Raw genomic sequence first — 27915 nt, 5'->3', positions numbered from 1 at the left:
AGTCGCATCCCCTCCGCGTCCTGCCTCCGTCCACCCGCCGCCCGCTCTTGCCATGGATGCCAAGATCGTCGCTGTGCTGGCCCTTGTGCTGGCTGCGCTGTGCCTCAGCGACGGTGAGTGCGCCCGGCGACGGAGGCGTGGGCAGGCGCCAGGCTCTTGACTCCGTGTGGGGCCACGGCTCCTCTGCCCCGGCCCGCGCCGTCCCGAGCGAACCTAATCCGCGCCGCTTTGCACCCGGGAGGTCGAGGCAGCCCACCTCGCGGGGCGCGCTCCCTCGGCGTGCGGCGTTTGAGGTCCCCAGCGTAGCGTCCCCCGCGCTGAGGCTCGCACTCCGCTGCTGAGCTCGGGTTCCGGGACGCGGGAGCGGCCGCCAGACCTCGGGCGGGCTGCAGAGCGAGGTCGGGCAGGATAACTGGATGCGAGCGCGCCCAGGGCGCTTTCGGAGCGGGAGCGGGAGGGCGCGGAGGTGTGGAGCCGAGTCGGGAGCCGCGGGTCCCTGGCCCTTGACCATCCACCTCCCAGCTAGTGCCTTCCCGCGGCCCAGCTCGGTTTCCAGAGTAGAATGGGCTCCTGGCTCCGTGCGGGGCCACGGCTCCTCTGCCCCGGCCCGCGCCAAGGCCCCGCTGAGCACCGCGATGGAAATGCGTTCTGCGGTTCCTGTTGGAGAGAGCGCTTTGCAAAGCCTGTCTGGCATCGCGACTTGCTTGTGGTGGCAATGCGATCGGGTGCAGCTGCGAGGCGTCCCTCGCAGTCTTATCGTTCCGAGCAGCTGTCGGGTTTGCAGCGAACGCCTGGCTGCGCTTCCGTACCGCAACGCGGTCCGCAGCGACGCGGCGAAGCTGGAAGCGCATCCAGACAGTGCCTTCCCTACCTCTGTCTGGGGTCACCCAGGAGAGGCCCAGGGGCGATCTGGGTCATGCATGCGCCTGCCCAGCCCCCAAAACACACCTGCAGGCTGGCGCCTTTGTCACCAGACAGGCGAGCACTGCTCTCTCTCGGAGTGAGCGCTGCAGAAAAGTTCAGTCGCCAAGGCTTTAGGCCATGGGGAAAGGTGGTGTACCGTTTCACTGTGAGAGGGAGAGACCTTTTTTCTTTTTGAGGCTTAAGCGAAATCTCACTGTCCTGTTACAGGACACCACTGCTGCAAACCAAAATAAACTGTTGCCTCTGAACACACAAAACAAAACCACGTCAGCACGGTCAGGCCATGCCGAGCTTTCTTGGCTGCGAAGTTTCCAACGAATCCTGCAAAGGGTTGAAGGACACTGTCCTTGGTGCAGCTGAGGTCTGTGCAGGGCCCCAGGCCCTGGAGCAGTCTGCTAGGTGCCAGCTGAAGACCTCTGCTGCATTCTCACTGGCTGGTGGCTCACCACCTGGGAAGTGTTCTTTAAAAGTGTAGCAAGTTGCTGGTCAGAGCTGCAGAGAGACTGGCACCAAAGGGAATTCAGAATTTTTCTGTAAGCTGAAAAAGTAACCTAGCCTGTGTCTTTACACTGACACTGACACCCCCAACCCAGGTCATGGGGCACACTCTGGTTTGGGTATTAACAGTTGAGTGGTTTGGTGAGAGTAGACGTGTCATCATCCAGCTGTGGGAGGAAATGGTGCTTCTTCTAGCTGCCCCCTCCCCTGGGGAACCGCAGAAGTGACTAGAATGCAAGGACCCAGGTCCTTGAGTCCTGGGCACAGCTGACCTGGGGGGAGCACAGAAGGAGTGGGGGCCTCATCCACAGACTCCTCCTGACTCTGGGAAGGGTGGGTTGCTTGCCCATCTGAGTTGCCCTCTTGGCAGCCAAGCGGCCAAGTCAGGGTCCTGGGCTCCCGCTTAGTCGGGCTCTCCTTGCACGCATAGGCCGGAATGAACTTTTTGACCACCTGGAGCCTGTGTACCCATGCTGGGTCCCCTTGTTCAGGCTCTGACTCGGGCTCCTGCCCTCCCTCCATTGGCTAACCTCAGCCAAGCAGCTGGGTCTCCGGATGCCCTGGGCTTCTAGGGGTTAAAGTCAGGGTGGGCCCCATTCCTAGGCCTGGCTGGAGGGGCTGGCCTGGGGGCTCTTGTCTCTGCATTCGAGTGGAAGGACTGCTCCAGAGCGGAGCCAAGTTCACCAGAAGCCAAGTTCCCCCGAGCCCTGGGTAACATCTGGACCAGTCAGGCCTCTTGCCTGTACACGGACCACGTGCAAAACAGTTGGAAAAGTTAGTAATATTGACAAAAAGCTGGCAGGAAGGTCACCAGCTGGACACAGCACCTAGCTCTCTTGGTAAGAACACTTGGGGCTCTGTCACTTTAAAAAACCTGTTGAAATTCTCCACTTGACAGGCAGGCAACTGGGTCCTGGGAGCAGGAATAAAAATTGCCTTTGAAGGAAGTGGATAATCCCAGGAGGTGGAGAGGGGAGAAGAGAAAAAGAGAAAGCTTGTGTTCTGAGCTCAGAATGGGCTCTGATTTCTGGCCTGATCGCCACCGCTTCGCTAATGGACTCAGAACAGCATCTCAGGGACACGGGGGAGGAGCAGCCCCCATCTTGCACAACACTGCCCTCAGCAGCTGTCATACTGTGCACCTTGCAGTTTGCTGCTCTGGGGTTGGGACCATTCCTGCCTCACCAGTGGGCCCCACATGCCGGTTCTGCTCAGCTCTGAAGGACCCCTGAGAATTTCAGGGGAACCTGGAGGCAGGACACTCGGAGGGGAGACTTTGGCTCTTCCTTTACCCTGGCCACCCAGCCCCCAGCTGCAGGCCACTTTCCCAGGTGACCTGGCTACAGGGCCATACAGACTTCTGCAGGGATCCGGTACACTTGCTAAAAGCCAGGCCCCAGCAGCGACTTTCTGGACTTAGCCCAGGTGTAAACCTGAAGCCTGCTCCAGGCTCTCCAGTGCCACGAGTCACCGAGAGCCTTGAAGCCAGGCTTTCTTCTTCCTGGTTTTCAGGGAGTCAAGTTTGGTCTTGGGGGGCCAGGTGGTCTGCTTTCCCACTGACTTGTTGGCCATGCCATCTCTTGACGGAGTTCAGCCTTGAGGAAAAAAAATTAAGTCCCTCACTCACAGGCCTCTCCAGCTCTCTTGCCCCGAATATGGAACTTCAGAACCACCAGGAGCCCTCTGGGAGCTCTGTAAACAGGCAAACTTTTTTTTTTTTAATCTCTGGACTAAATATTCTCAGACCTACATTTAATCCCTGATGAAAGGATCCACAAATTCAAATAATTTGGGGTATTAAGTAGGGCTTGGATAAAATCTGCAGAAAACATGCACACATACACGCGTGCACACATATACGTGTGCGGGCGCGCGCACGCGCGCGCGCACACACACACACACACACACACACACGTCAGTACCCACCCCCCCACCCCCCGGGGCTTGCAATTCTAGACTTCCAGGGTGAGCTGTGGGTTCTGCAGGAGCCCTTTGCTAATTTACACTAATGAGTGTCAATTATGGCATTTTGCAAATTGGTGAATTGGCAAACAAAGATGTAATACAACCCAGGAGGCTGGAGCATCCCTGCACAGGCAATGAAAGCCACGTTTGCCTCCAGCCCTGGAAGTGCAGCGAAAAGATGGGCCCTCGCCTGCCCTCTGGGGACGCCCAGGTAGGAAGCCAGTGGGATTCTTCTGTGATTGCCTGGGCTTAAGGTAAATGTGAGGACAGAGAAGACTGCAGGTGGGGGAGGGAGAATTCCCAGGGGAGCTGCAGTGGCTCCTGGGAGAGAGCGAGCCTGGAGCCTCCTTCTTCCCCTCCCTGTTCCCTGAATCGGGAAGTCTTTCTCAGTTGGCCATGGAGGAGTTTATTTTGCAAAGAATAACTAGGAACCTCAGTACCTTGGACTGAAACAGTTCTCTCCTGTGATTAATGTCCTTTATCTTGAGACACCCAAGCAGGGGCCTTCCGATTTTAGCTTCCCTACCCTCCTAAGGTCCAGCTCTCCTCAGGTCCTTCTGGCCTCTTGCCCTGTAGAGGCTGAGCCTCAGCCCACTCAGAGCTCCCTGTGCTGCCCAAGAAAAATGTCTCTGCCAGGATGCACCCATGACTCCTCCCATCGTTCCCCATCCTACCCTCATTCCACCATCTGATCGCTCGGCTGCAGACCCAGACACACTTGTATCCCCAAGGCCTGGCAGGATAATAACAAGCTGCTTTGTTCTCGTTACCTCTCTAGGGAAACCGGTCAGCCTGAGCTACAGATGCCCTTGCCGATTCTTTGAGAGCCACGTCGCCAGAGCCAATGTCAAGCATCTCAAAATCCTCAACACTCCGAACTGTGCCCTTCAGATCGTGTAAGTCTGAACATCCTCCTCCAGGGATGTTACATTTGATGGGCATAGTAACACCTAATTCACAGACTTGTTAAAGCTAGAGAAATGACACATGCCGAGTGTCCAGGCTCGAACCTGGCATAATTAGAGGCAGCCGATAGTACCACCAGGCAGGAGTTTAAAAGCTTCTCTTACCCTTGGTGCCCTAACCTTGGTGCCGTGCTCACTCACAGAGGGTCCTTGCCTCTTCTTTCCAAGCTTCCTCCCTTTAGTGCAAGAGATGGGAGCACATTCAGATGCACCCTTAGACTGGAGAAACATGGGATTCACCAAAGTTTCTTTCTGCTGAAGAATAGTAAATTAGCCAGCCCCTTGCTAGTAACAGTTCTGCCAATGTCAGGGCTTTGGTGCCCTAATTTAATCCTTTATCACATAGCACAAACTCACAAGACTCAAATTCAGTTGAAGTCATCGTTAAACTGTTTGGTGAAACTCAAAATTACCAGCTCACTTAACTGCATTTTCTGAAAGCCAGCACACAAGGTTTTAGTTTTGCTGGTGTTGATGGCAGCTGCTAACATTTGATTTTATTCATGTGGGAGACGAGACATACCAAAATCACACATACGTGAGACACTAAGATCTCTCCTGGAGAGCAGGAGGCTGAACCAAGTCCAGAAAGAAAGCCACACGTGGCCGTCCATTGCTCGGCCCTCCGGTGCCCATGTGTCCCCGTGCTCGCTCACAGCGAGCTTGGCCATGTGTCTAGATGTCGGGGAGTGGAGGCTCGGGGTCTCCTGGGCAGAGCTCACCTCCTGAAAAGTCCCAGCACTAAAAGCAGGATGGGAACACAGCAGTTGGAGCAAAAGCTACACCCATCTGACGACTCTCCACCCAACACCAACTGGTTTTAGGTTTGACTTTTCTTTTTCTCTAGCCTTTGCTGCCTTGAATGTGTTTGTCATTTACAATATGCTTTAGGGCACTAGAAGATGAATTTTTTTTTGTTTTCATTTTCTTTGCTTGTAATAAAATACTCTCTTTTGAGAAGTATTTAATCAGATAATGAATTCAGCAAGGATGGGCCCACTTTGCAGTGCAGACTCTGTGGATTCCCTTGCCTCGAGGTTGAAGAAGCCAGATAGAATCCTCATGTCTTTCCCGGCAAACACATTAATAAACAGCAATCCCCAGAATTGGACCTGGATCCGCCTTGCTCTGAGCCAGGCCCTCTGCACAGCTCATTGACTCAACAGGCAGGCTGTGTGAAGACTCCTGGTGTCCACAAGCCTCTGTGCTGGCCCCATGGGTCCTCCTAGACCCCAAGTGGCTGGGCAGTGGTGTCCTCGGGCTGCTTGAGATTACCTGGTACCCCGGGGCTTTATGGAGAGGGATCCAGAGACAAGTCCAGGTCCTCTTCCAGGAGTCTTCAGAGAGGGAGGCTCTGAGTAAAGGTGAGAATTGGGAGGAAGATGCAGTACGAACTTTCAAAGAACAAATGAGACCATGAACATTCAGTGAACTTGTAAAATCTCTCTGGAAACCATTCTCTGGCAAACTACCTACACTACCTCTCCCCATCCCCCAGACTATGTGGTACCTCTTTGTAGGTCTCCTGCCTCTAGGCTTACTTTTAAGTCTGTCTTCCATGTACTACCAAGATGGTCCATCAAAAGAAAAATCTGCTTCTGCCACCCCACAAGTTCCCGTCATAAACAAAATGGCAGATGAAGCCCCACTGCTTTGCCCCTTACATCTGGCCGCGGGCTTCTTGAATGTCCTGTCTCCCAAATTCCTCACATCGTCTCTGCACTGTTACCCCTTTGGGCTATTTGCTCTTGCTTTTCCTCCCCCCTTGACTTCACTTGCCCAGCTCCTACTTATCCTTCAAAAGCCAACTCAAATGTTCCCTGTGTGAATTCTCCCTGGACTCCTTAAAGACTTTTCTTCACTCCCCAGTGTCTCTGGGGTAAAACTTGAAGCACGGCTAGCACTTTCTCCCCAGCACACCTGGGGTTCCTCCCGAGGCTGAGCCTGCCAAGCGGGGCACCCCGCTCCAGTTGGGTCCCAACCTGGGTGTCGGATGAGCAGATGTCCAGGTCACAGCCATGTTCCCCTCCGATCAGCTGCACAATGTCGCCTCTTCTGTTTTGCCAGGGCAAGGCTGAAGAACAACAATAGACAAGTGTGCATCGACCCGAAATTGAAGTGGATTCAGGAATACCTGGAGAAAGCTTTAAACAAGTAAGCACAACCACCAAAAAGGACTTTCCACTAGATCCACTTGAGGAAAGCTAAACCCATGTGAGATGAAAGGGCAAAGGTGTGTGGGGGAGGAAGGCCTGAACTGTGAGGACCAGGTGTGCCTGGGGGGCAGCGCATTGACCTGGGCACGGGCGAGAGGTTTGCCCAGCATGTAGACAACTGCATTTATAGCCTACGGTACAATATCGCAGCGTGTGTTCTTCTGTGCCCCGTACCTTTCACATTGGCTGTTTTATAACTGGGGTTTTTCTAAGAAATTGTATCATCCCAATAGCATTTCCCACCTGTCCGTTCCCTCATAATCATCACAGTCATCATCATTCTCATTACCCTTTTTTAAATCGATGATTACTTCAAGCTTTGTATTTGGTTTGTTTTGGAGATTCTCCTTTTCTCCCCGGGGGAGTCTGAGCACAGTCAGGTGATGGCCGAGCAGGGAGCTCAGATAAGCATCCTTCCTCCAGACGCTGAGGCTCGGAGGAAGACTGTGGGCGACTCCAGCAGGGGGTGCCTCTCCTGAAATGACAACCCACATGCTGACCAGTGCTAGGCAGCGGCCACTACCTTCGCCTCCTCTTTCAAGCTCAGTGATTGGATGGGTGGGCTCCGCGTAGAACCGCCATCACCGGGGACTGTGCTCAGAGACCCTCTCCGGGTCACTCCCGGCCTCTTCCTGCCTCCCAGAATATGCTTTCATCTGCTTCTGCTTCTCATTTCTCTATGCACCCAGCTGGAGGAGGGTGACCGCAGGGGCTCCCACCCTGTGGCCCCCTCCTCCCTTTGCCCGCCCCTCCTCTGCAGGCCCTCTGTGAGATCCTTCTCTGGCCTCCTCCAAAACGGGGCTGGCCCTCTGCTGGGGGTATGAGATCACGTCTCCTCCTTCCCGTGAAAGACGGTCTTTGCAGAATCAAATGCAGTTTTCAATCTGAGAGCTTGCTTTGAGGAATTTGGTTTCTGTAATTGCCTCTGAAACCTATGTATGCCATGGAGGCTCTACAAACTCTGAGGTTTCTGAAATCAGAAGTGAAAAAATAGATGAATCAACAAGCCTCTTGCCACTAACCCCTCCTCCTGAAGCCACAAGATGGTTTCAGGTTCCAATCAGAAATGTTGGCGAGATGAAATCCCCTGCATAAATGTGATCCACAGATGGGCCTGGTGGTATTTGTAACTTTTTGCAAGGCATTTTTTTATATATATTTTCGTGCACAATTTTTTAAACGTTACTTTAGTAAACAAATGTATTTCAGAATATATTTATAGTCGAACAATTCCTATATTTGAAGTGGAGCCATATGAATGTCAGTAGGTTACATTTCTCTATTGCCGTAAACTACTGGCGATTTGTAAAGAAATATATACGTGTGACTGCAGCTTTTTAATGTTACCCACAGTGTATTTTTCCACTTGTACTAAGATTGTATCAGATGTGACAGTATAGGCACTTAGCAATAAAATGTGCATTGCTTCGTGGTGCAAACCTCCTACTGTGTGTGGGAATTTATTTACCTGAGGTGAAGTCCGTTAGTTGTCAGACATGGGGCTCACACACATTTCTGGAATTTATTCGGATAAGCTGGCCTGCTGGTCAGGTGCCTTGCATCCCTCCTGCCGAGTTCACATGCAAGTGACAGCACATGGGCCTTGCTCAGGAGCAGATTAGATCTGCAGCTCGAGTTTTTATGTCTTTTTTTTTTTAAACCCAGTAGAAGCAGTGGGGCTAGTTTTCTGAAGAATCATACTTGACTCACTAATTCCTCCTCCCCTTCTTACTGCTCCTTGGTCCTCCTAACATCCCCACGTAATCTCCAGAGACTCAATCCTCATCATATCCAGCTTTCACATTTTCCCATGTAAAAATCCCATAATTCTAGCCCATGGCTAATATCAAGCTTTCTCAGGAACAGGTGGCCTTACCCCATAAATCATTAAATACCATTCAGCTTGAATCATTTTAATGTGACAGTCAAGAGCCAATTGCTCTAATAAAGTTGCTCTAATAAAATTCTGCTAACCAGCTCTCTCCCTTGCTCTCCAGAACAATCCCAGTCATTCCCAGGGGGTGTGTGCACAGGCGTCCAGAAAGGAGAAGGTGGGATCAGGCTGCTTTCTTTCTCTCCTCCTGGAAGGCCATCTGAACCTTGGGCCTCCAGCCTCCAAAGATTATTCGATTTGAAATGCAGAGATTTTAAAGATAAAGCAGAGAGTTCAGCTCTGCATTGAGATGTAAAGAAGCCCTAGGAGAGCGGGTTGGGGTGAGACGGAAGACCAGTCCAGCCTGGCCCTGGGCGTGCCTTCCCACCCTTTCGGATCAGTTCACGGGTATCTGTGTTCTGGAAGCCCGTCTAACATTTTTTTGAATTGGGGAAAATGTCTAATTTATTTTAATGAAGTACTGACAGACAGTGCTTTGCCCGGGGGCCTCCAGACCTGAGACTAAAGACAGGGTTAAACAAATACACGGGCCACTTTTAAATATTGTGCAGACTGAGAAAGATTCCTGTTTATTTCAACGTTATTAATGGTTCTACTAATTTTATCTAAGGGGGCGCAGAGAAGAAAAAGTGGGGAAAAGAGAAAAGATAGGAAAAAAGAAGCGACAGAAGAAGAGAAAGGCTGCTCAGAAAAGGAAAAACTAGTTATCTGCCACCTCGAGAAGGACCACAGTGCACTCTGCTCTTGTGTCTCCCGGCGCTTTGTAAATCTGCCCTAACCCTCCTCCAGGGCAGAGCCCCTGCTTCCCGGGCGGGCGCTCAGACTTCCATGGGGGAGCAGCATTTTGCCGCCACTGTGGCCACCCCGGGTCCTGTATTTATGTGCTTTTTAGGGCCTTTCCTGGTCTGCTAAGTTAAGAAGAAAGTAGTTGTACAAAGACCGGGGTTGGAGTCTATGACACAGAGCCTGTGTGCTCAGGACTCTATCTAGAACAGCCTGGGACTCCGGGATGGCCCAGCGCTCCATCTAGAATGGCCCAGGGTCTCTCTCCAGCATCACCCTGGGCTGGTGAGCCTCCACCCTGCCCTCCGCTCCCTCTCTCGCAAGGCCCATGATCATGAGCGCTCAGAGCTCACACAGCTCCACACTCTTAAAATCTGCGTTCCCGTCTGAGGCCAGCGTGTGGCCACCTGGCCTGTGCACAGAGCGGCCTGCTGGCCCAGCAGCTGGCATCTCACCCAGCAAGGGCCATGTGCCTGATACCCTCTCACCTGCCACTGCCGGTGGCATCACTGCCTTTGCGGGGCAGAGCTGGCTGTGGCCATGCCATTTGCAGGCGATAACTGACTTCTTTCCCCAAATGCCTGCTGCCTGGCTCTCCACCACTCTGCCACCTGGGGTAGGACTTTTCTGGCCTCTCCCTCCCTGGGCCTGGGGCTGTATGAGCGGCTTTACCTCCAAGCTTGGGTGGGTTTCTTCAGAGCGTGTGGGGAGAATGGCTGACAGCTCTGCATTTCCAGAGAGCAGTTGTGGAAATGCTTCTCAGGGAGCCTCTTCGCAGGGCAATTCACTTTGTAGATTCTTTAAACGGGTCGCTGATGCAGAGGAGTTGTGTGAAGGGCCTGTAGCTCCGGGGACCCCTAGCCTATCCCCTTCCCCCTTCTGCGTGACCCCAAGTGATTAGGTTCTGGGACGCAGCTGCCTCAGTCCTCACTCACCACCCCGACCTCAACACACGTACACACGCAGATTCATGGCTGAGCTTTCTTGCCAAGTCTCTCTAATTTGGACTGGAAGGAGGGGGACCACAGGGGAGAGCAAGGCCCTGATTTCAGTAGTGCTTTGAAAAGGGAAACCTTGAATATCTACTCTTCTCCCCATCCCCCTGTCACACATGGACACACACTCACCCTGTACCCCAGACCCCTGGTCATAATTTCAGTACATGGATCCAGAAAGACGACATGGTTGAAGGACGGGGCACATGGATTTCAGGAGAAGAAACCCAAGGTCCTTGCCTGTCACCTGGGTCACAGAGCGCTGTGTCCCCCTCACGCTTTAGTGTGCTCCTTTTAGTTGCAGCATAAGGAATTACAGCCATTACTTTTCCTCACTGGAGAAGTGTCCCCCTAGGGCACTGTAGCCAAAGACTTTTACTTCCCACTGCCATCCCTTGTACCTGGCTAACTCCCCCAGCCTGTGGCCCTCTTGCCAGCAACAGGGATGGCAGGCCTGCTCCCGGGCCTGTGGGTTGCCCACTTACCTCATCCTGCCTGTGGTGCCTCCGAAGGCCTCTGGATGGCTGCTGGGCTACCCAGGGCTGCAGTCCTTTCCGTGGAAGCCAGCAGCAGTTCTTGTCTGCAGGACCTTGGCCAGGGTAGCGCTACTCTTACAAAAGCACCTGCAGAGGGTCAGACCTGTGACTCCACGCTCCCTTTTTCACACCGCAGGAGCAGTACATTTCTGTGCCAGAGAGGGTGACAGGTCTGTTCTGGGAGAGCTGTTTGCCCTGTAGCAGCTGTGGGTCAAGCTATTGCTTCCCTGAGGTAAGCAATAGCTTACAAACTGCTTTCTGCAGTGCCCAGGGAGACAGCATGTGCCACTTCTCCGGGGGAAGCCGAGGCTGTGGGGACTCGGGGGGTTGGACCCACATTAGAAAACATAGGCAAGCCCCTGTCTGTCCTTATATGACTCCACTGGCCCTGGGGCCTCACTGTATCTGACCAGCGGGCCTCAGCCCCGCTGAAGGCAGGGTCGCCGTGGAAGAGCCGAAGAGCTGGACCTCCATTCCGTTGTGGGTTGAAACTGACTAGGCAGCGCTCGCGTGTCTCCCACCAGGTGTGCGTGCGCGGTCCCAGTGCCGGCTGCCTGGGCGCCTAGCTCCGGGGCCGCTCCGCCGTGCCAGCCCAGAGGTCCTGGGGCTTAATGTCTATGCTGGGCTAAGGCATCGCACTTCGTCCTGCCTTGTGACCACTGTGCCATGCCATCTCCGTGCCCTTGTTCGTCCATCCGCCCTGTGCTTGCTGTGCCCACCTGCCCTCTCTGCTTCCCGCCTTCCATCCGTCCTTCGCTTCTGCCATGCTGTCTCTCTCATTTCAGTCCCCCTGCTCAGAGTCTCGGAAGGCAGAAGCACCACAGAGATTTGGAAATCAGGGGTGTGTCCCCGGCTGGAGCGGGGCTCAGCGTCTCAGGTGTGCGGCCCGGCCACTGCAGGAACCCGCCTTAATGGTGTCTCCCTCTGTTCTTGTTAACAGGAGGTTCAAGATGTGAGAGGCGCAGGTTGGGTCAGACGCCTGAGGAAACCTTACAGTAGGAGCCCAGGTCTGAAATCAGAGTTAGGAAGTGTCTGTAGCTAGCCACTCCCCTGCACCCAGGCAGGCCTGAATGCATTTCCAAGGGCCTCGTCTTGCACAGTTTGCCTTACTTCACCATTTGATTATGTAGCAAAATATATGGCGTTTATTTCTCATTTAGTCTGATTATCCAGTGTCACTGGCGACAGATAGGAACTTAGATTAAGGCCATTCTTTTACCTGCTTTGTTATAATATCCATCCCGGAGCCCCTTATCTAGCCAGAGGTTTCTGAGCTGTGCAGGCTGGAACCCCAGACGGAGGGAACCTTGCCCACATCACCGTGTCCAGGGTGGAGAGCCACCAGGAGGTGTCAGCACCAGTCAGCGTGGGCAGACCTTAGTGAAGGCTGCCCTGTGCAGGGGCAGAGGGGTCGGGGAGAGGTTCTGGGGAGCCAGGCAGGAGCCTCACCCTTCCTCAGGGTGAGAGCAGGGTTCTGCCTCTTTGGCGAGTACCGCAGGGCTTCCCTGAGCTGAGGCGGGCAGGAGTGCGAGGCCAGGGTAGGGTGAGATTCACCCCTCATCCCAAGCTCTCCTCTACATCCCATCACGTCCTTCTCATCATTCTCTCTCTCCTCCATCATCATGTGTATCCAAGACTGTCTCCGTGACCCAGGAAAAGGACTCTCTCAAGAGCAAAGCTTTACTTTAAACTGGGCACCAAGAAGTAAATCAAAATGTCTCGTGTTACCCGGTCCTGAAAACACTGTGCACGTCTGTGGCTTGTTTGGAATATTGTCCATTGTCCAATCCTGTGTTTTTGTTCAAAGCCGATGTCCTCGGTGCATGCACTGTCAGTTCCTCAAATGCAAAGCCTGAGAGTGAGGAGATGCCCCTTGGGGCCTTTGACCAGGTTTTTGATTAGGGCTGTGATCCTTTTGGATGGAACCTTGTTTTCCCCATGATCACAAACCCATGTTGGATCAACAGAGCCCAAGGGAATTCGGTTTGCTGCAGTATGACCTTCGAGGATGCAGACCCTCAAGGCGTCTATAATTGTTGGTACCTCAGAACTACAGAGAGTTTTGTCTTCACGGTGTCAGCACTGTTTGGGGAATAACAAGGAAAGAATTTTCAACTTTTTCTTGGTTTTGAAAGCCCAATCCCTAAAATAATCAATCCTGGACTTGAAGATTCCTTCCCGATTAAAATCTAACCTCATTTTTTTCCCCATTTGATGATTCCATCATCTCTTAACTTTGCACAGCGGCCCCTGGACCTTCTCTGCTGCCGCTGTCATCTTGTGCTTACAGGATGTCCAGCAGGGCATTCCTCTTAGAAAAGAATGGGCTGGTTGGGAAAGTAGCTTAAAATTCCTGACATTTAGGTTGTTTCCCTTTATTGAGAGCGGTTTGTAGAGCTCCATTAAACAGTTTAAAACTCTCACTTTCTGAAAAGGAGGCACTTGAGGGCTTTTGGCTTGTTTTGTTTTTCATTTGGTCTCACTAATACTTTTCCCCTCTGGTTAAGTTTTTTTTTAATTAAGAAAGTAGAAAAAAGAAGGGCAAAACCAGGAAATGTATCAACTGACAGGATGATGTAAACAACGTGCAGAAAGGATATTCTTGTAAAATAATCTTGAATCGTAGGTGTTCTCAGATTTAATAATCTTTGGGTTATCAGTAACATGTGTTAGGCATTTCCATAAATATGACTTTAAATTAGATCTTCATGCAAATAGACGCAAATCCATCAACCAAACAAAAATTCACATCCTCAAACCAGCTTTGTTATATTGAAAACAATGGAGTATGGAGGGGCCTTTATTAGTTATAAGGGATACAGAGCTGGTTTCAAAACCCTCTTCTGAAGTTAACCTGTCACTACAGGCCTTCTGAATTATACATGAAATTGATCTAATTTTCAGTGGGAGGGTCATTTTCCAAGTAATTCAAGACATTTTAAAATCATATGGAAAATTTGGAATTATCATCCCCTGGAGCCCATGAACCAGAGCCATTAAATCTCTTTCTCCAAGAAAATTAACATGGCCCTAAGTAAATCTTGACTACAGTTAAGAATAATTTTTGTTTCTCCCCTATAGGGGGAAAAATAGATAAGAGGAGAAACTGCAGGAAAAATGATTTGTGTGACAATCCCTCTACTTGCAATCTGCTCCTAAGTGGAGACTGCCCAGCTAAAGCAAATATGCATTTAAATAGTCCATTTGCAAAGGAAAAGGCTCTCCTGATCCCCTTTTGCTTTCAAAATACAAGTTCCGTGGATCACTTTGATTAGGGGTCACCTAGCTGTTCTTCCTGGTCCAGTGCTGCCTCTACCTGACCTTCCCTTGGGCTCCGTGTAACCTCCAGGGTGGTCCTCCACTGCCAGCCTTTGCATCAGGACCCAGGCAGAGAAGACTTGGGGGGACTGAACCCACAGACATGCTGTGTGTTGGAATCCGAATCTGTGCCTTGTGTTGTTTTGCACCGTTCTTTGTCCCACTCCGGCCAGGTGCTGAGACCCCAGCGAGGCACACGAAGGACCCTCTGCTTATCTGCCTGTTCTCCAGAGAAAGGAGGGCCAGCTTTGAGCAGAGGGCCTGAGTTAGCAAAAGGTTGCAGTCCCCACTGTGTGAAGTCCAGAGAACTTCTAAGCCTTTTCACTTGATCCGATTTGACCTTCCTTTTCTGACCGCCCCCTGGTGTTATCACTATGGGATCTCTCACTGGGAGTTCATCACCTTTCCCAGGTGGTGCATCCTTTTGTAGCTGGATGAGAATTGTGGGGTCCTGATCTCTCTACACATATTCCCTGGGAAATTTCCCATCCCTGGGAAATGTTCCCTGGAAACCTTCAAGTCCCCTAAGGAGACCACTGACATTGTCAAGTTGAAAAATCCCATAGACTGTTACTCTGCAACCTCGCTGGACTCTCAGTCTCTGAGCGGTGATGGATGGGTTCAGTGTTAAATGCGATAAATACTGTATTTTGTATTGTTTAAACTGCATCTCCCACATAATGTGAAAATGGTCCAGGAGAAGGCAGCTTTCTATATGCAGTGTGCTTTTTTTTTTTAACAAGTAACAACTCCTTTTGAGAAACAACAATTTCTACTTTGAAGTCATATCAATAAAAAGCTGTATATGCACTTATAATTTTCCTAATAAAGACATGTACTCAAATGTAGCAGCCAACGGTTTGAAATTAGTGTTACCATTTGGAACTCTCCAGACTTGGTTTTTCTTCCTCAAACCCAACACGGAGGGGTTATGTAATTCTAGCTGCAATAGTCAGTGAAAAACAGGCCATTGTAACCATACTCATCATAGGCAAGAATTCTGGGGGCAGACTTGCGTCTCCTAGTCTGTGTACTTAGCAGGGGGAAAGGCTCTGCCTTTGCTCTCTAAAGGCGAGCCAGCCCGCTACTCCAGAAGGGATAGTTTTGTGCAAGGGCCTGGGTGTTTGCCTGTCAGCCGTGGGGAAAGAAACTTCCACTCTGTACTTCTCAGGCTTAGTAGAAGGCAACAGAGGCCCCGTCCCTGAAGGCATGGCCAAATACCCAGCATCTTTTATATTTTCTGTCCTGCACCGGGGCCTCTGCTGGAAGCCAGTTGCTGATTCAGCCAGCAGTGTCCTGAATACTGGGGACAGGGGCTGAGCCCAACAGACAGGGTTCTGTCCTCACAGAGGTCGGTCAGCCTTTCCCACTTTCCACCACATCCTCTCTGATCCAGTCAACCATGCTGGAAAGGAGAAGCCAGCACAAAGCCCCCAAAGCCAGATTGTTCTGTCCTCCAGACCCTCTTGCCCACATGCCCAGATGTGACCACGTCACCCCTGTGCTCAGTACATCCCGGGTACTTCTAGGGTGACTGCGATGTGGTTACCAAGTTGCAGATGAACTGGAGGAAGAAGGATTAGAGAGACCACGTCAAGAGGCAGCGTGGCGTCCTGGGACAGGCGTGGGAGTGAGGATTAGCAGGCCAGTGCTTGAATCCTGGTCTTCTCTCTGCTTACTGCGCGACTTGAGACCCTGGCCTGACTCTCAGTCTCCCCATATCACGCTGGAGCTTAGAATCACCAAGAGTTGTGAGGATTAGACTGGGATCCTTCTCTCTCACCCCACTGCTCCCCGGGGTCCACAGTGTTGGGATAAGATCCTGCCTGCCTCTGCTTAGACCCTCAGCAAAGCTCTGGTACCAGCTGGAGCGCAAAGTGATCTTAGAAGTTGAGCTTCACCCGCTTAGCCAACAGATGGGGGAAGTCTGTTGGTTGGGTCTTGTAGGTGTCCCGGCGCCTGCGTGGTGCTGGTCCCAGCATGTCCCACCACTATCCTGGCAGCAGGAACTCACAACCTAACCTCTGGATGAATTCCATGGACTGATGTTGACTCTTCAGAATGACGTTGCATTAAAAAATAATAATAATAAATAACTGGATCCACGTCCCATCATGCTTTACACAGCGGATGGCCCTCATCTAGCCAGCCAACAATACCTGCCACGCCAGGCCCGGTACTAGGTGGGTAGTATGGATACTGTGGTGAGCAAGCTGGCGTGCCCCCTGATTTCAGGGAGCCTGTAGTCTGGGGGACTGTCTTGCAATTAAGTGAGCATTTTCGTAAAGCTTGGTCATGTAGGTCAGGGTGCATCCAGGGGTCAGGGAAGCTTAGAGCACCATCGAGGGCTCCTTTAAAAGAAGTGCTGCTGAAGCTGACACCTGAGAGAAGTAGATTATTTCCAGGGAGGGGAGTATCCACTGACCCATGAGGACTGCCCTTGTGAGCCCACATGGTGTCCTGCTGTGAGTTAGAAATGGGAGCTTATTCTGCCAGGGACGCAGCTCCCATGGGAAGCCCAGCGTGATGGCAGAGAGAGCTGGATTTCAGCCCCTCACTCCCCTGCTGCACCCTTGCGTAAGGCACAGACTGTACACGGCGCCTGAGAAGGCCTGGGCCCCCCACGCGGATGGGGTCCTGACAGATGGGAAACATGATAAAGGGGTGCCCTCGGTACAGCTGACTGCATGGTTTAGACACCTGACCCTGGCTGCCCGGTCCAGTTTTCTGCCCCAGGAGTGCAGAGTTGTGATTCACACTTCATCGGGTTCTCCGGGTTTCTCTGGGCCTACAGCTGAGAGCCTTGTTCTCGGGAGTGTGGGTAGCTGGAGAGAGAGAGACGTAGAGGGAGCTACAACTGGATGAAACAGATTCAGGGAGAGAAGGGGGGTGAGAGGGCAGGAGGCCCTAGATGCAGGTGAGAAGTAGAGAGGGAGGTCCAGCCACACTCCCTGTCCTCGGCTTCTGTGTGTTCCAGATAAATCCCTCTCAAGAGCTAGGATGAGGATTTCTGCTAATTACACCCAAATAACCATCATTGGAGGCAATTAGACAGGCATAGGGGGCAAGGCAGGTGGGGAGCAATGAGGCTCTGGACATGGGCTCGCACTTGCACAAGGAATCATTTTGGAGACCTCCCTACCTCCTCCCCAGCCTCCCCAGGGGTCTTTTCTGGGGTTTGTCCCTGGCTTCAGCTTGAACTCCAAGGAAAGACCCCTCAGGCCTGTGCTTGCTACCTTGTTAAGACTGATGAATGACCCAGAAGCATCCCTAAGCCCCTCCCCCCATAAAAAGGTACACAGATTCTGTTTAGGACCAAGATGCTCTTCCTTCCCTGAAAAGCACCAACCCAACCTGCCCAGCATAAACTGTGGTGAGATGGCTGAGCCATCAGCCTGTGGAGAGCGCTAGCCCAACCCCAGATGTGTGGAGGGGAGGCTGCAGTCCACCCGCAGCCTATGTGTCCAATGAGAACAAACTGGGACAATGGATTCTCAAGTGCATCCATCCCCAGGGCATCCCCTGCCGGGCTGCAGGCTCTGTAATGTCCTGTTGGGGATGGGGGAGCTCTGTGGTGAAGAGTGCTTGTCATAGTGGGTGTTTATAAAACATTTGATATGTGAGCTGATGTCCTCGAGTTGTGAGGCATCAACAGACCCTAGCAGCAGCTTCCCGGGCAAGCCACAACCAAGCCCTGGTGTTCCTACCTGGCACTGGAGCTAATCTCAAATTCCAAGGAGGTTGTTCTGCTAAGTTTCCAGAAGTTAACACTCATTTTAGAGCAAATGAATTGCAGCTACCTCTCGGCCCGTGAAACCAAACAGAAACATAGCAGAGTGAAGCCCTAGATGGAGGGGGGAGAGTAGAGTGGCAAGGGGTGCTTATGGGTGGGAGGAGGCTTGGATTTGTAGTGAAAGCGAGTAGCTGCGGATTGCTGTATGACCCATCCCCAGTTCAATCTAACTCAGTGCACAGGCTGCCTGCCTGCATCTCTGTAGCTGACTGGAGCTCAGAGAAAAAAGTACATCCCCGCCATCCGGTCTGTTTAAATTCCTGACACTCACCACAAGTGGATCCTTAGTGCCGCCCGGATGCTACCACACTTCCCTGTTCCATTTCTCCTACTTCTCCTGGGTGCTGATTCCACACTTTCCTCTCTCTTTAAGTCTTCATCCCCCTCTCCCTCCACACTCCCAGCTGATGGTCTGGCTTCTATGTCAGAATGAAAGGAAGAGGTAAGAAGGGCATTTCCGTGAGTTTCCCCTCTCGTCCACTGTCTGTCCATCCTGTACCCACTGTCCCTGCTGTCACCTGGGAGTGGTGCCAAGTGCTTCTCACCTGCAAAAGAACATTTCTCCTAACTTCCCCCGTCTCCTACACCATCAATCTTTCACTGTCTCCGTCATGCCAACATGCTATGATAGCTCCCTTGGAAAGCAAAACAAAACAAAGCAAAAATAAAAACAGCCTCTATACTGTATCTTCTACCCCTAGGTCCCCCTACAACTTCTACAGTATTTCTGTTTCTTATCACACAAAAGTCCTCAGAAAAGTTGCCTGTATTTCCTATGTCCACCTCCTCTCCCCCTCTCTCTCTTATCCTTCCTGAACCCACCCTACCACTCACTCCACTAGAGCTGCTCTTTGTCGAGGGCGTCATTGAGCCCCGTTGGGAAATCGAATGGTCGGTTATCAGTCCTCAGCTTCTTCAGTCTCTTGGCATCATTGGACATCGTGGAACACCCTCCTGGAAACACGTTTTCTGGTTGGCTCTCAGGAGACCACTCCTGACTGTTTCTTTGGCTTCACGCCTTCTCATGTCTTTGCTGCTTCCTTCTCATCCTCCAGACGTCATCCAGACAGGAACGCCCCAGTACTCAGTCCTCAGATGCTCTTCTTAAGCACCAGGTGAACTCACTCACTCTCTTGGCCTTGAACTCCATGTGAAGGTTAAGGAAACCAGTGATCTCTGTCCTGGACTCTCACCTTGTAAACTCAGCACCTCCTCTGAAATTTACCATATGCAAAATGAAACTGCTAATTCCCAATTTTCCCCCAACCTGCTCATCCCGATTTCTGCAAATAACAGCTCTATTTCTTCCAGTTGCTCAGGCCAAAACCTTTTAGTTATCTTTGATTTACTGTATTATCTTACAGCCCTCAGCTAAACCATAACCAAACCCAATTAGTTGCCTTCAAAATATATCCAGAACCCAATCACCATGCTACCATCTGATCCAAGCCACAGTCATCTCCTCTTTGAATCCTTACACTAGCCCCTAAGCTGGCCCACCGTCATGTCCTGCAGTGTCATCTCAACAGCAGCAAGGGTGGCCGGGCATGGTGATGTCACTCCTACTCAGACCCTCCAGCGGCCAACAGAGGCTTACACCTGCGGGCCCCTGTCATCTCTCTGATGTCACCTCTCTCTACTCTGGCCACGCTGGCCTCCTCTCCCTTGAACAGGCCAGGACTGCCCCTGGCAGAGGACCTTTGCACTTGGTGGTCTCTGCCTAGAAACCACAGGGTTTACCCCCTCCCTTCCTTCCATCTCTGATCGCCATCACCTTGTCAGAAAAGCCTTTGCAGACCCCCGATCCTGTACAGCAGCTCCTCACCTGCATGTACCCTGGCACCTTATCCTGCTTTTTCCTGTCCACAGCACCACCTGCCCTGTTTACTTGCTTGCGGACTGCTTCCCCACAGGAGACGTTTAATACCACACAGGAAGAGAGGGGCTTGGTCTGTTTCACTCACTAATTATTCTTCTTTGCGGCTGGTACATAGAAGGTACTAAAGAAATACTTTTTGAATGACTACCTGATAAATCAACAGGATGCTAACATATTGGATGTTTTCTTTGCTTATCTCTAAAATAAAGATAGCAATGCTCCCAAGGTTGTGCGTTCATTCATGCACCCAAGGTCACACTGGTAAGTCATTACTTGCATCCAATTCATCTTACTCTACTGTCCGTATGTCCGTGGTCACACACATGACCCTTCTCTAGAATCCCCTGTGCCTGACCCTTCCCCCTGAAGTCCCCATCACATGAAGAACTATAGTGGTTTGTTTCCTGTGAGTCCAGATTAAAGAATCATCCCTTTCCCCAGAGGCCCCTCCTTCTGAGCGTTCCTCCCCGCTGTGAGGATCTGCACACACTCCCTGTGCAGACCACAGGGGCGGTGAGTGCTGGGCTGGGGTCCAGTTGGCCTGGGCTCTGCAGCCGGGGGCTCAGGGGGAGGACGGCCACAGCCAGTACAGGTCCCCAGGGACGAGATCTCTGCTGCTGGCGCTTCATCACAGGCAGTGGATGGCTGGCCAGACCTTAGGACCCAGCAAGAACCCTAGAGGAGCACGATTCCCGAAATACTGAGCAGAAAAGAACAATCTACAGGGGTCAGCTACAGGAAACTGAGGCTGTGTGACCACAAATGGACACGAGTGGGAAGTGACAGGCTGGAGGGGTTCCAACCTCCATAACCATCAGGATTCCCTGCCTCATTTCTAGGGATGCCCATGTCTTTCCCACTGCCCTTCCCAAGTGCAGGGCTCCAGGTACCTGGATGCTGCTGGCTTGGCCTGAAGGCGGATGCTGGCAGCCAGACCCAGGAGGAGGTAAGGCCAGGGGCTGAGAGCTCAGGAAGGTGGGTGGCAGCAGGGACTGTGCTCAGCTTTCCTGAGCAGCAACCAAGCACTGCAACTGCAGCTGGAGAAGTTGCTCAGGGGAAGGGGTGACCTGTCAGCCTAGAAGGCCCCAGATGCAGCCACAGGCTCTCACCTTGTCCTGGCCTCTTCCCGGGCATTTTCCTGAACACGGGAACATCAGCCCAGGTCACACAGCCTTGTAGGCTGTGAGGAAACAACCATTCTGAGCATTCCTGAGCTGTGGGGGAGGGGACTGTCCTTCCGGCCACTGTGGGAACCCCCAGCACCAAGCCAAGTCCTTGGCACCTAGGCACGAGGCCTGTGAGGGACCAGCTCTTTCCAGTTCTTCCCCTGATAGATCACCTGCCCAGCCAAGGCCTGCTCCCTGCTCAGGAGGCCAAGGGGAACCAGAGGCTAATGCATTCACCATGCGTTTCCTTATGTGGGCAGGACAGAGTTCCCAGTGGGGAAAAACAAACCCCTTGGTCAGGTGCTTTCCATCCTGCTGACATTTCTGGTGCAGCCTGTACCTGCCAGGCCCATAGCAGTACTTTCTAGGCATGGTCTTCTTGTCCTCCCAACAATCCCACGAGAGACCAGCCCTCTCCCGTGTGATGGACACAGGCACCAAGGTCTGGGGTGGCCATGGAGCCTTCATGCCTCAGAGCTGGGACGTGGAGATGGCAGATCTGATCCTGGGCATTTTGGCTCCAGTGCACCAGACAACCCGTCCTTGCTGTTTGCAAAGCAGGGCCCCAGGCAGAGGTGGTGCGCAAGGGCTGCCGGGTTTCGGATCCCTTCTGCCCTATATGGCCCAAGCGTATTTCCAGACCCCAAATGAGAATCCATTTAGAAGAAATGCTAGGCAAACTCTGGCTGTGATGTCAGTATAGCCTGTCAGAAGCAGCAGTTTTTAAAAATGAAATAGCACTGAATAGAAAAGAAGAGAATAAATTGGAAAATGTGGGAATATGTCACACTTACTAAAGGGAAGAACAATTCACACTCGTGTGGGTATGTGTGTGTGTGTATTTCATAATGTCAAGTGCAATTTTTATTGCAGACAGTGGTCAAAAGTATACTGGTCTTGTGTACATACAACCCAGTGATGAATGTGTCTCACCCTCCCTGAGTAGAAGGAAAGAAGTTAGAGGATAGCACTAGATTTCCTTGATTTAATGAGTTAAAAAAATTCTTATGTTTCTAAAATGAGGATGCAGTAATAATAACAGTATGTATCAAATGGCTACTTACTTTTTTTTTCTTTCCTAAAGAGCTGTAGGCTTCTCTAGAATAGCAAAATCAGATCTAATCCACAGTGTACTTTTCTGGCCCATGTTCTCAAGTGGCAGGGGGGCAGGAGCCAGATCGCCATCATTATGCCTTTCCAGGGAGTCCAGTTCCAAAGGAGACCCCAACTGACCTCCCCAAGCCTGGTCTGTACTCAGGAAGCCCAAGGAGCAAGGGCCTGGAGCCTAGGTTCCAGAGAGGGTAGGGCCTGAACCTCAAGGTTCCCAAAGAGCGAAGCCAGAGGGAGTAGTCCCCCGGGCAATAAAGAGTATCGGTGATGCTGTTAAAATGCCCTTTCAGGGTCCTCACAAATGGAGTGATCCTGGCCCCTGATGTGCCCAAACAGTCCCAGTGTCTGCCTATTGTCCCAACAAAATCACTAATAGTGCCCTTTCTCTCTCAGAATGTCCTAGTTTGAATGATAAATTATATGGCCGCCTTATCAAAGGATGAATGAGTGTGTGGACTCCGCTAAGCTCATGCCTGCTTCTCCCAGCCCTCGTTCCCCTCCCTTCCCTTCAGGAAAGCCTGAACAAGCCTCAGGTCCCTGTCCCACTTCCTCCCCTGGCCCTCATCTCCTCTGCTCACCCAAACCGGAGCTGCTTTCTGGGCTATCTGAATCCCTGGCCCAGCCTTGGGCCCCTCACTCTCCCCAGAGGTCAGGTACAAGATAGGGCGGCTGGCCCAGGAAGAGGAGACATCACAATCCACAGAGCTTTTGAAGAGTCACTGGACCCACAGTCAATGCCCACCTGTCCCAGACCACACTGGGGACCCAGGGAAGCCTCTGTACCTCCCTGAGCCCTGGTCTCCTTGTCTGTGGTTCCTCATCTGGAGCTCACAGAGAGGGGAGAAGGGACAACCCTGGATTGCCCTGGAGGTGGGCAGGGCAGGCGCCTGAGTGCAGGGAAGGTACCAACGTTGCATTCACTGCATCTTCCTTGTGCCCGGCACACAACACACACTAATGGGTGCTCACTGCAAGGGAGATGGTGTTCCTATTTTGCATATCAGAAAAGTCGAGTTAAGCACTTTCCAAAGCCATGTGTGTAAAAGTAACAGAACCTTGAGTCTCCACATGTTTTATTGCACCATCTGTATCACCAGCTAGTCCTCCTTCCTGTGTGTCTCAGAAGTAACCATCAGCCGTGGAGGGATGAAAGGGAGGTGCTGGGGTGGGGAGGGGTTATGATGACAGGAGGGAGTCACCTTGAGCCTAAAAGGCAGTGGACACTCTTTCACCATCCACTTAGCTGGGGGCTGCCCAGGGATAGAGGGGTGACGTGATTGCGACTCTCATGGGGTCTGCACATGCAACGTATGCAGAAGTGTCTCCTGGACGTGACCCTGTTGACTGACATACCCCCAGCCACGCGCAGCCGTGGGCTCAGGAGTGTGGGTGGAAGAAATGCATTCTTGGGTTGGAAAAGGAGGGGTGGGGGTTAGACCTTGCCCTGAGCAGGAGGCATGGAGGGAGCCAAGGTAGAGGCTGATAAAGAATAACAGGAATAACGAGGACAAAAATGACGCCCGCTAACGTTCCCCACATGCTGATTATGTGCCACACAGGGCTGGCTGCTCTAGGTCTGCGACCTCATTCAAGCTGGGAGAAAGGGAGTGAGTTGCTCAGGGACAGGCAGGATCAGTGGCAGACGCGGACCAGATCCACCCATCTCTGCATGGTGTGGGTTTGAAGGCTAGCAATGGGGGCTTTGCAGCTTGATATGCTGGGTTCCAGGGAGTGCAGTGCTGGGCTGGGGTTCCCCTCCGTATCTTTGCCCCTCAAAGCTGCCAGCATGAGACCCTTTCATTTTTCAGGGCTGCCTCCCACGTCCTCCATTAGTAATCAAACCCATATCTTTATGAAGTGCCAGGGGCTCTTGGTAACGTTCATCCCCTCAGCTGTCTGTGTTGAGGGTGTTCCTTTGCTGGAGACCAGGCTGGGATAAAGGGTTAAAGCCCACCCCACCCCACCCCCCTTCAGCTTTTTCCCTAGGGCTGTCTCCCAGTGGGCTCCGCCTGGGGTGGCCTGGGCTGTTTGAAGTACCCAGGGCAGGATGTTCTCGTGAAGCCAGGATTCAGGAATTTTTTCAGGTTCATGTGGTTAGGCTCTGTCCTTGGCCGTAGGGTACACAGGCCCACAGTCCACCCACCCTGGGCCCAGCCTGTTGTTTCCTTTCCCTTCCTCATCCCCATGCTGCTCTCTGTCTGTAGTCTCACCCCATCCACAGGGACCCCAGCTCCTAGCTCAGCCCTTCTCCAAGATTTCCCACTCATCCAGGGCTTTGGGCCCTGTTCCCCTGGGCCCATCATCAAGAGTCACCAGCTCTGCCCAATTTCATGGAAATTTCCAGCTCCTAAGTCTCCATCTTGGGTCCACCACTCACTCATCGCAAGAAATTTTAATTACTTGCTGAAGAAAATATTTAAACAAACAACTGAGGTTATGTAATTGCCACTGGCTGCAGCTCCCTGACCCGCAGCTCTGGAAGCGTTGGGACGACTGTGATCTGGGCTGGACCCAGAAAGAGTTGCCCATCCCTGTGACATTTCAGCACACACGGTACATCTGATTATAAGTCTGCTGATGAGGATGTGGTTTGAAAATCATTTTTGCTCCTTTATCTTGAACTGAAATTCTTTTATCTGGATTTTACCATTGCTTAATGTTGCTGAGGGCTCACAAACCACAGATCTTTACAGAGCTGAACATATGTATTCTTGGGAGTTCAAATTCCCAACTTTCATCCTTCACTCCCAACTGTTCCAGCTTCAGCAATTTCATTTCACCAGCTGTCCTGCCAGGGGACCCCAGCACCACCTCATGCCAGTGTTACAGATCCTTTCTCAGAGCAGCCAGATGGCCTCCTATGCCAAAAAAATTTTTTAATTAAAAATGGTTTCCAAGTAAAATAAGACAGGCAGACAGAGTCTTCCACCTCGTCCCCTCAACCTAAGCCACTCACCGCTCAAACTGGTCTCCACCCAGAGGTTGCTTAGAAACACGTACAGAATGTCCAAGGCAGCTTGGAAATGACTTGCATCTCTTCTCCCAACACACACCGTGGGCTGTTTTACAGGAATCAGATCAAAGTGGAACAAACTTGTGAAGTTTCCAGCAACTAAATGCAACTTCCCCATTGTTTTCGCTCACATGCTCGCACGATTCACTATCAAAGTGAAACAAAAGACAGAAGAAGGCATCTTTGGCGGGTTAGGGCTTGGAATTGTGGCTGGAATTAAAGACACATGAGAAATCCCGTCTCAGGGACCCAGCCAAACCCAAACTGAATGAGTCAGGGAGCTGCTGCCAACCTTTGGGAGTAACTCCAGCCTGATATGTGACTCTTTGGGTATGCCCCCAATGCTTAGGACAAGGGAAGACATGTTTTCGGACCTTTGCACTTCCCAGCATCCAGAAAGAGAAACAAAAGAGGTTACCTGATTCCCTGGACGTGGCCGGTGGGCGTCATCCATGGTGAGAAAAGAGATGCAGTGATTTAAGAAGAGCCTGGAGGGAAAAAGCAAGCAAAAATGGAAATGGATGGAAGGAAAACATAATTTACAAAATAATATTAAACACTTAATTTTAAACAACGTGAGGAGAGTCTTTGGAATGGTCTTGAGCCTTTTAGGATTTTGGATTCAGTGTCTTTCCTCACAGAAGAATGAAAAGTATCTCAAAGGTAGCAACGTGTTAGATTCTGGAGAAGAAAGATCAGCCTCACCTTGCTTTGGGGTTCCCTGTGTACTCAAGAAAGTGTGACTTCATTGTAGGCACTAAATAAAAATGCTCTGCGTGGACCTTAACATCCTTTATTGGAAACCCTCCAAGAAATTCCCACAGCTCCCCTCTGCAGCCCCACTTCCCTTCCCCATCCTCAATCACACCATCTCACCAGGGTCCTCAAATGCATCTTTCCCTTGCCCAAGCCTCTTCCCAGACCTTCCACCCCATGGCTCTATTGACCCTTCATCTGGACCCTCCCCTCCACCAAGATGCCTCCGTGATAAGCATTTCTGCTCCACCCTGTTTCCCTCACAACGCACAGATCTCCACATCATCTTCACTCCCTTGTTCACGTGTCTGTGTCTGTGGTCTGTCCTCCCCCTGGTTGCCAGCCCCACCAGGCACTCTCTTCCACACCGCACCCCAGCTGTCCCTGGTAGGACAGCCTCTGCGGGCAGCTGGCATCCTTCGGTCTTGTCTCTCTGGAAGTTTTCTCCTGTCACACGGCCAAGTCCAAGTTTGTTTACCTTCTCTTTAGCCAAAGCCTGATCCACTATCCCAAGAAGGAAGGCAGCAAAACTGTCTCCTGTTAACTGTTTACAAAGCAGTACCTTTTTTGTTGCTGTTGCTTACATGCCCTGAGGGTTTTGCATTGGTCAAATTGACATAATTTGAATAATGTGGTAAGTTAATATTTCTCTAGAAACTTTCATGTGGTTACATTTGTAATGTATGTTAATACATTAATATAAACTGTAGTATTCATTTTATTAAAAAAAAATCATTTGGCAAGTTTCATATGGAACACCGTTAAGTCCCCAAGACTACAGGCTGAAGCGTTAGGAAAAATCGAATATATTATTTTTAACATACTGTGCAAAACTCCCAGAGGATTTGCTCACAAGGATCTATCTTGTTTAGGCACTTTTTTTTGGCAGTGCATGTTTGGAAAGACGATTATCACCCTAACTTGTTTTCAGTGAGTGGATGAAAAAAAGAGAAGGCAAATCCAAGAAGAGGATTTAGTCCAAAGAAATATGGGAAAGCAAAGAGATAGGAAGAGAAAGTCTAGAGGCAACAGAGTCCTCCTGGGGGAAGGCCCAGTCCAGGGGCTCAGCCCGAGCTACACGTTAGGACCACGACTCCCAGACTGTGACCAACAAAATCAGAGTCTGGGGTCGGGAACCAGGTGGCAGTACTTTCTTTGCTCTTAGGGAAACTCATCGCGGGAAATCACTGCTGTAGACCACAGGTGCTCAAGTTTGAGAGGTGATCAGAGGGCTTCTTAGGACACATTTCTCGGCAGCACCCCAGAGCTTCTGACTCAGCAGGCCTGGGTGGCCCCTAAACAGGTGCATTTCTAACGGGTCCCAGGGGATGTGACGCTGCAGGTCCAGGACCACAGGATGACAGCGAGCCTGTGCTCTGGACCTGGGATGCTTTGCCTTTGGGGAAAAGACAAAGCCCCAGGGATTGTTTGAGAACTAAATCAAACACTCTCATAGCTTCACACAGCCTCTGGCCCCATGCCTCATTATACCTGCTTTTGCCTATACCTCCATGGGCTGCACAGGAAGCTCTCAGGGCTTGCGGGGGGGGGGGGGGGGGGGGGGGAGTGGCACGTGGAAGTGGGAGGGGTGTCCGGAGGCAGAGGCAGGGCCAGCCCTGCAGCGGTGTTGGGGCAGGTGTCCTGCCCATCTGCTGCCTTCAGCCATGGGCACCCTCCTCTTCCTCTTCTCAGCCTGTCACTGAGGACCCAGCCTCTGTGTTGCTGCTCCCTCTTCCTCTGCATTAATTTCTTTCCCTCTCGTTTGATTAGTGGGATTCTCTGAGTGTATATGGCAGACCTCATGCTACTCACTCAGTGCCCTGCAGAACTTGAGGGCAGTGGGCTGCGGGGGCTTTGGTTGGGAGGAACGGTCCAGGTTTAGTGAGTGTGTCGAGCACTCAGTTCCTAAGATGGTATTTAGAGACATAGCTGCCAATAGAGGTTACTTTATAGGATGGGATTCTGGGGCACTCTGTGGAATATCTTCTGTCACCTTCCAGACCCAGTCCCACACTCTTGGGCCTGACCTCTACCCTGGGAACCAACCTGGCCAACACCACTGCCGGCATCACCAGCAGGAGCTGAGGACGACGGGATGTTTATT

General features: G+C 51.6%; 1 protein-coding gene across 4 annotated transcripts; it reads left to right on the top strand.

Moving 5' to 3' along the window:
• Positions 1-27915, top strand: CXCL12 (C-X-C motif chemokine ligand 12). Of its 4 annotated transcripts, none has more exons than XM_065894246.1 (4): positions 1-113; positions 4166-4283; positions 6420-6506; positions 11717-11778. In XM_065894246.1, exons 1-4 carry the CDS (start codon positions 53-55, stop codon positions 11730-11732), a joined length of 282 nt encoding a protein of 93 aa, XP_065750318.1. In that variant the 5' UTR covers positions 1-52; the 3' UTR covers positions 11733-11778. The 4 variants fall into 4 exon arrangements, with proteins under 4 accessions (XP_065750318.1, XP_065750317.1, XP_065750316.1 ...); XM_065894245.1 differs by lacking the exon at positions 11717-11778 and adding an exon at positions 27812-27915 and having other exon boundaries at positions 29-113; XM_065894244.1 differs by lacking the exon at positions 11717-11778 and adding an exon at positions 9073-9166 and having other exon boundaries at positions 53-113.

This window comes from Phocoena phocoena, chromosome 16 (genome assembly GCF_963924675.1).
Source record: "Phocoena phocoena chromosome 16, mPhoPho1.1, whole genome shotgun sequence".
Classification (NCBI taxonomy): domain Eukaryota; kingdom Metazoa; phylum Chordata; class Mammalia; order Artiodactyla; family Phocoenidae; genus Phocoena; species Phocoena phocoena.
The sequence above is the reverse complement of the archived record's forward strand: the minus strand, read 5'-3'. Positions and strand labels throughout refer to the sequence as shown.

What these genes read in the sequence shown, in the direction of transcription:
- CXCL12 (XM_065894243.1), top strand. Translation starts at nt 53, where the DNA reads ATGGATGCCAAGATCGTCGCTGTGCTGGCCCTTGTGCTGGCTGCGCTG. An exon ending in AACTGTGCCCTTCAGATCGT is followed by an intron (nt 4,284 to 6,419) that starts GTAAGTCTGAAC and finishes CTGTTTTGCCAG; the next exon opens with GGCAAGGCTGAAGAACAACA. An exon ending in CTGGAGAAAGCTTTAAACAA is followed by an intron (nt 6,507 to 7,236) that starts GTAAGCACAACC and finishes CTGCTTCTGCTT; the next exon opens with CTCATTTCTCTATGCACCCA.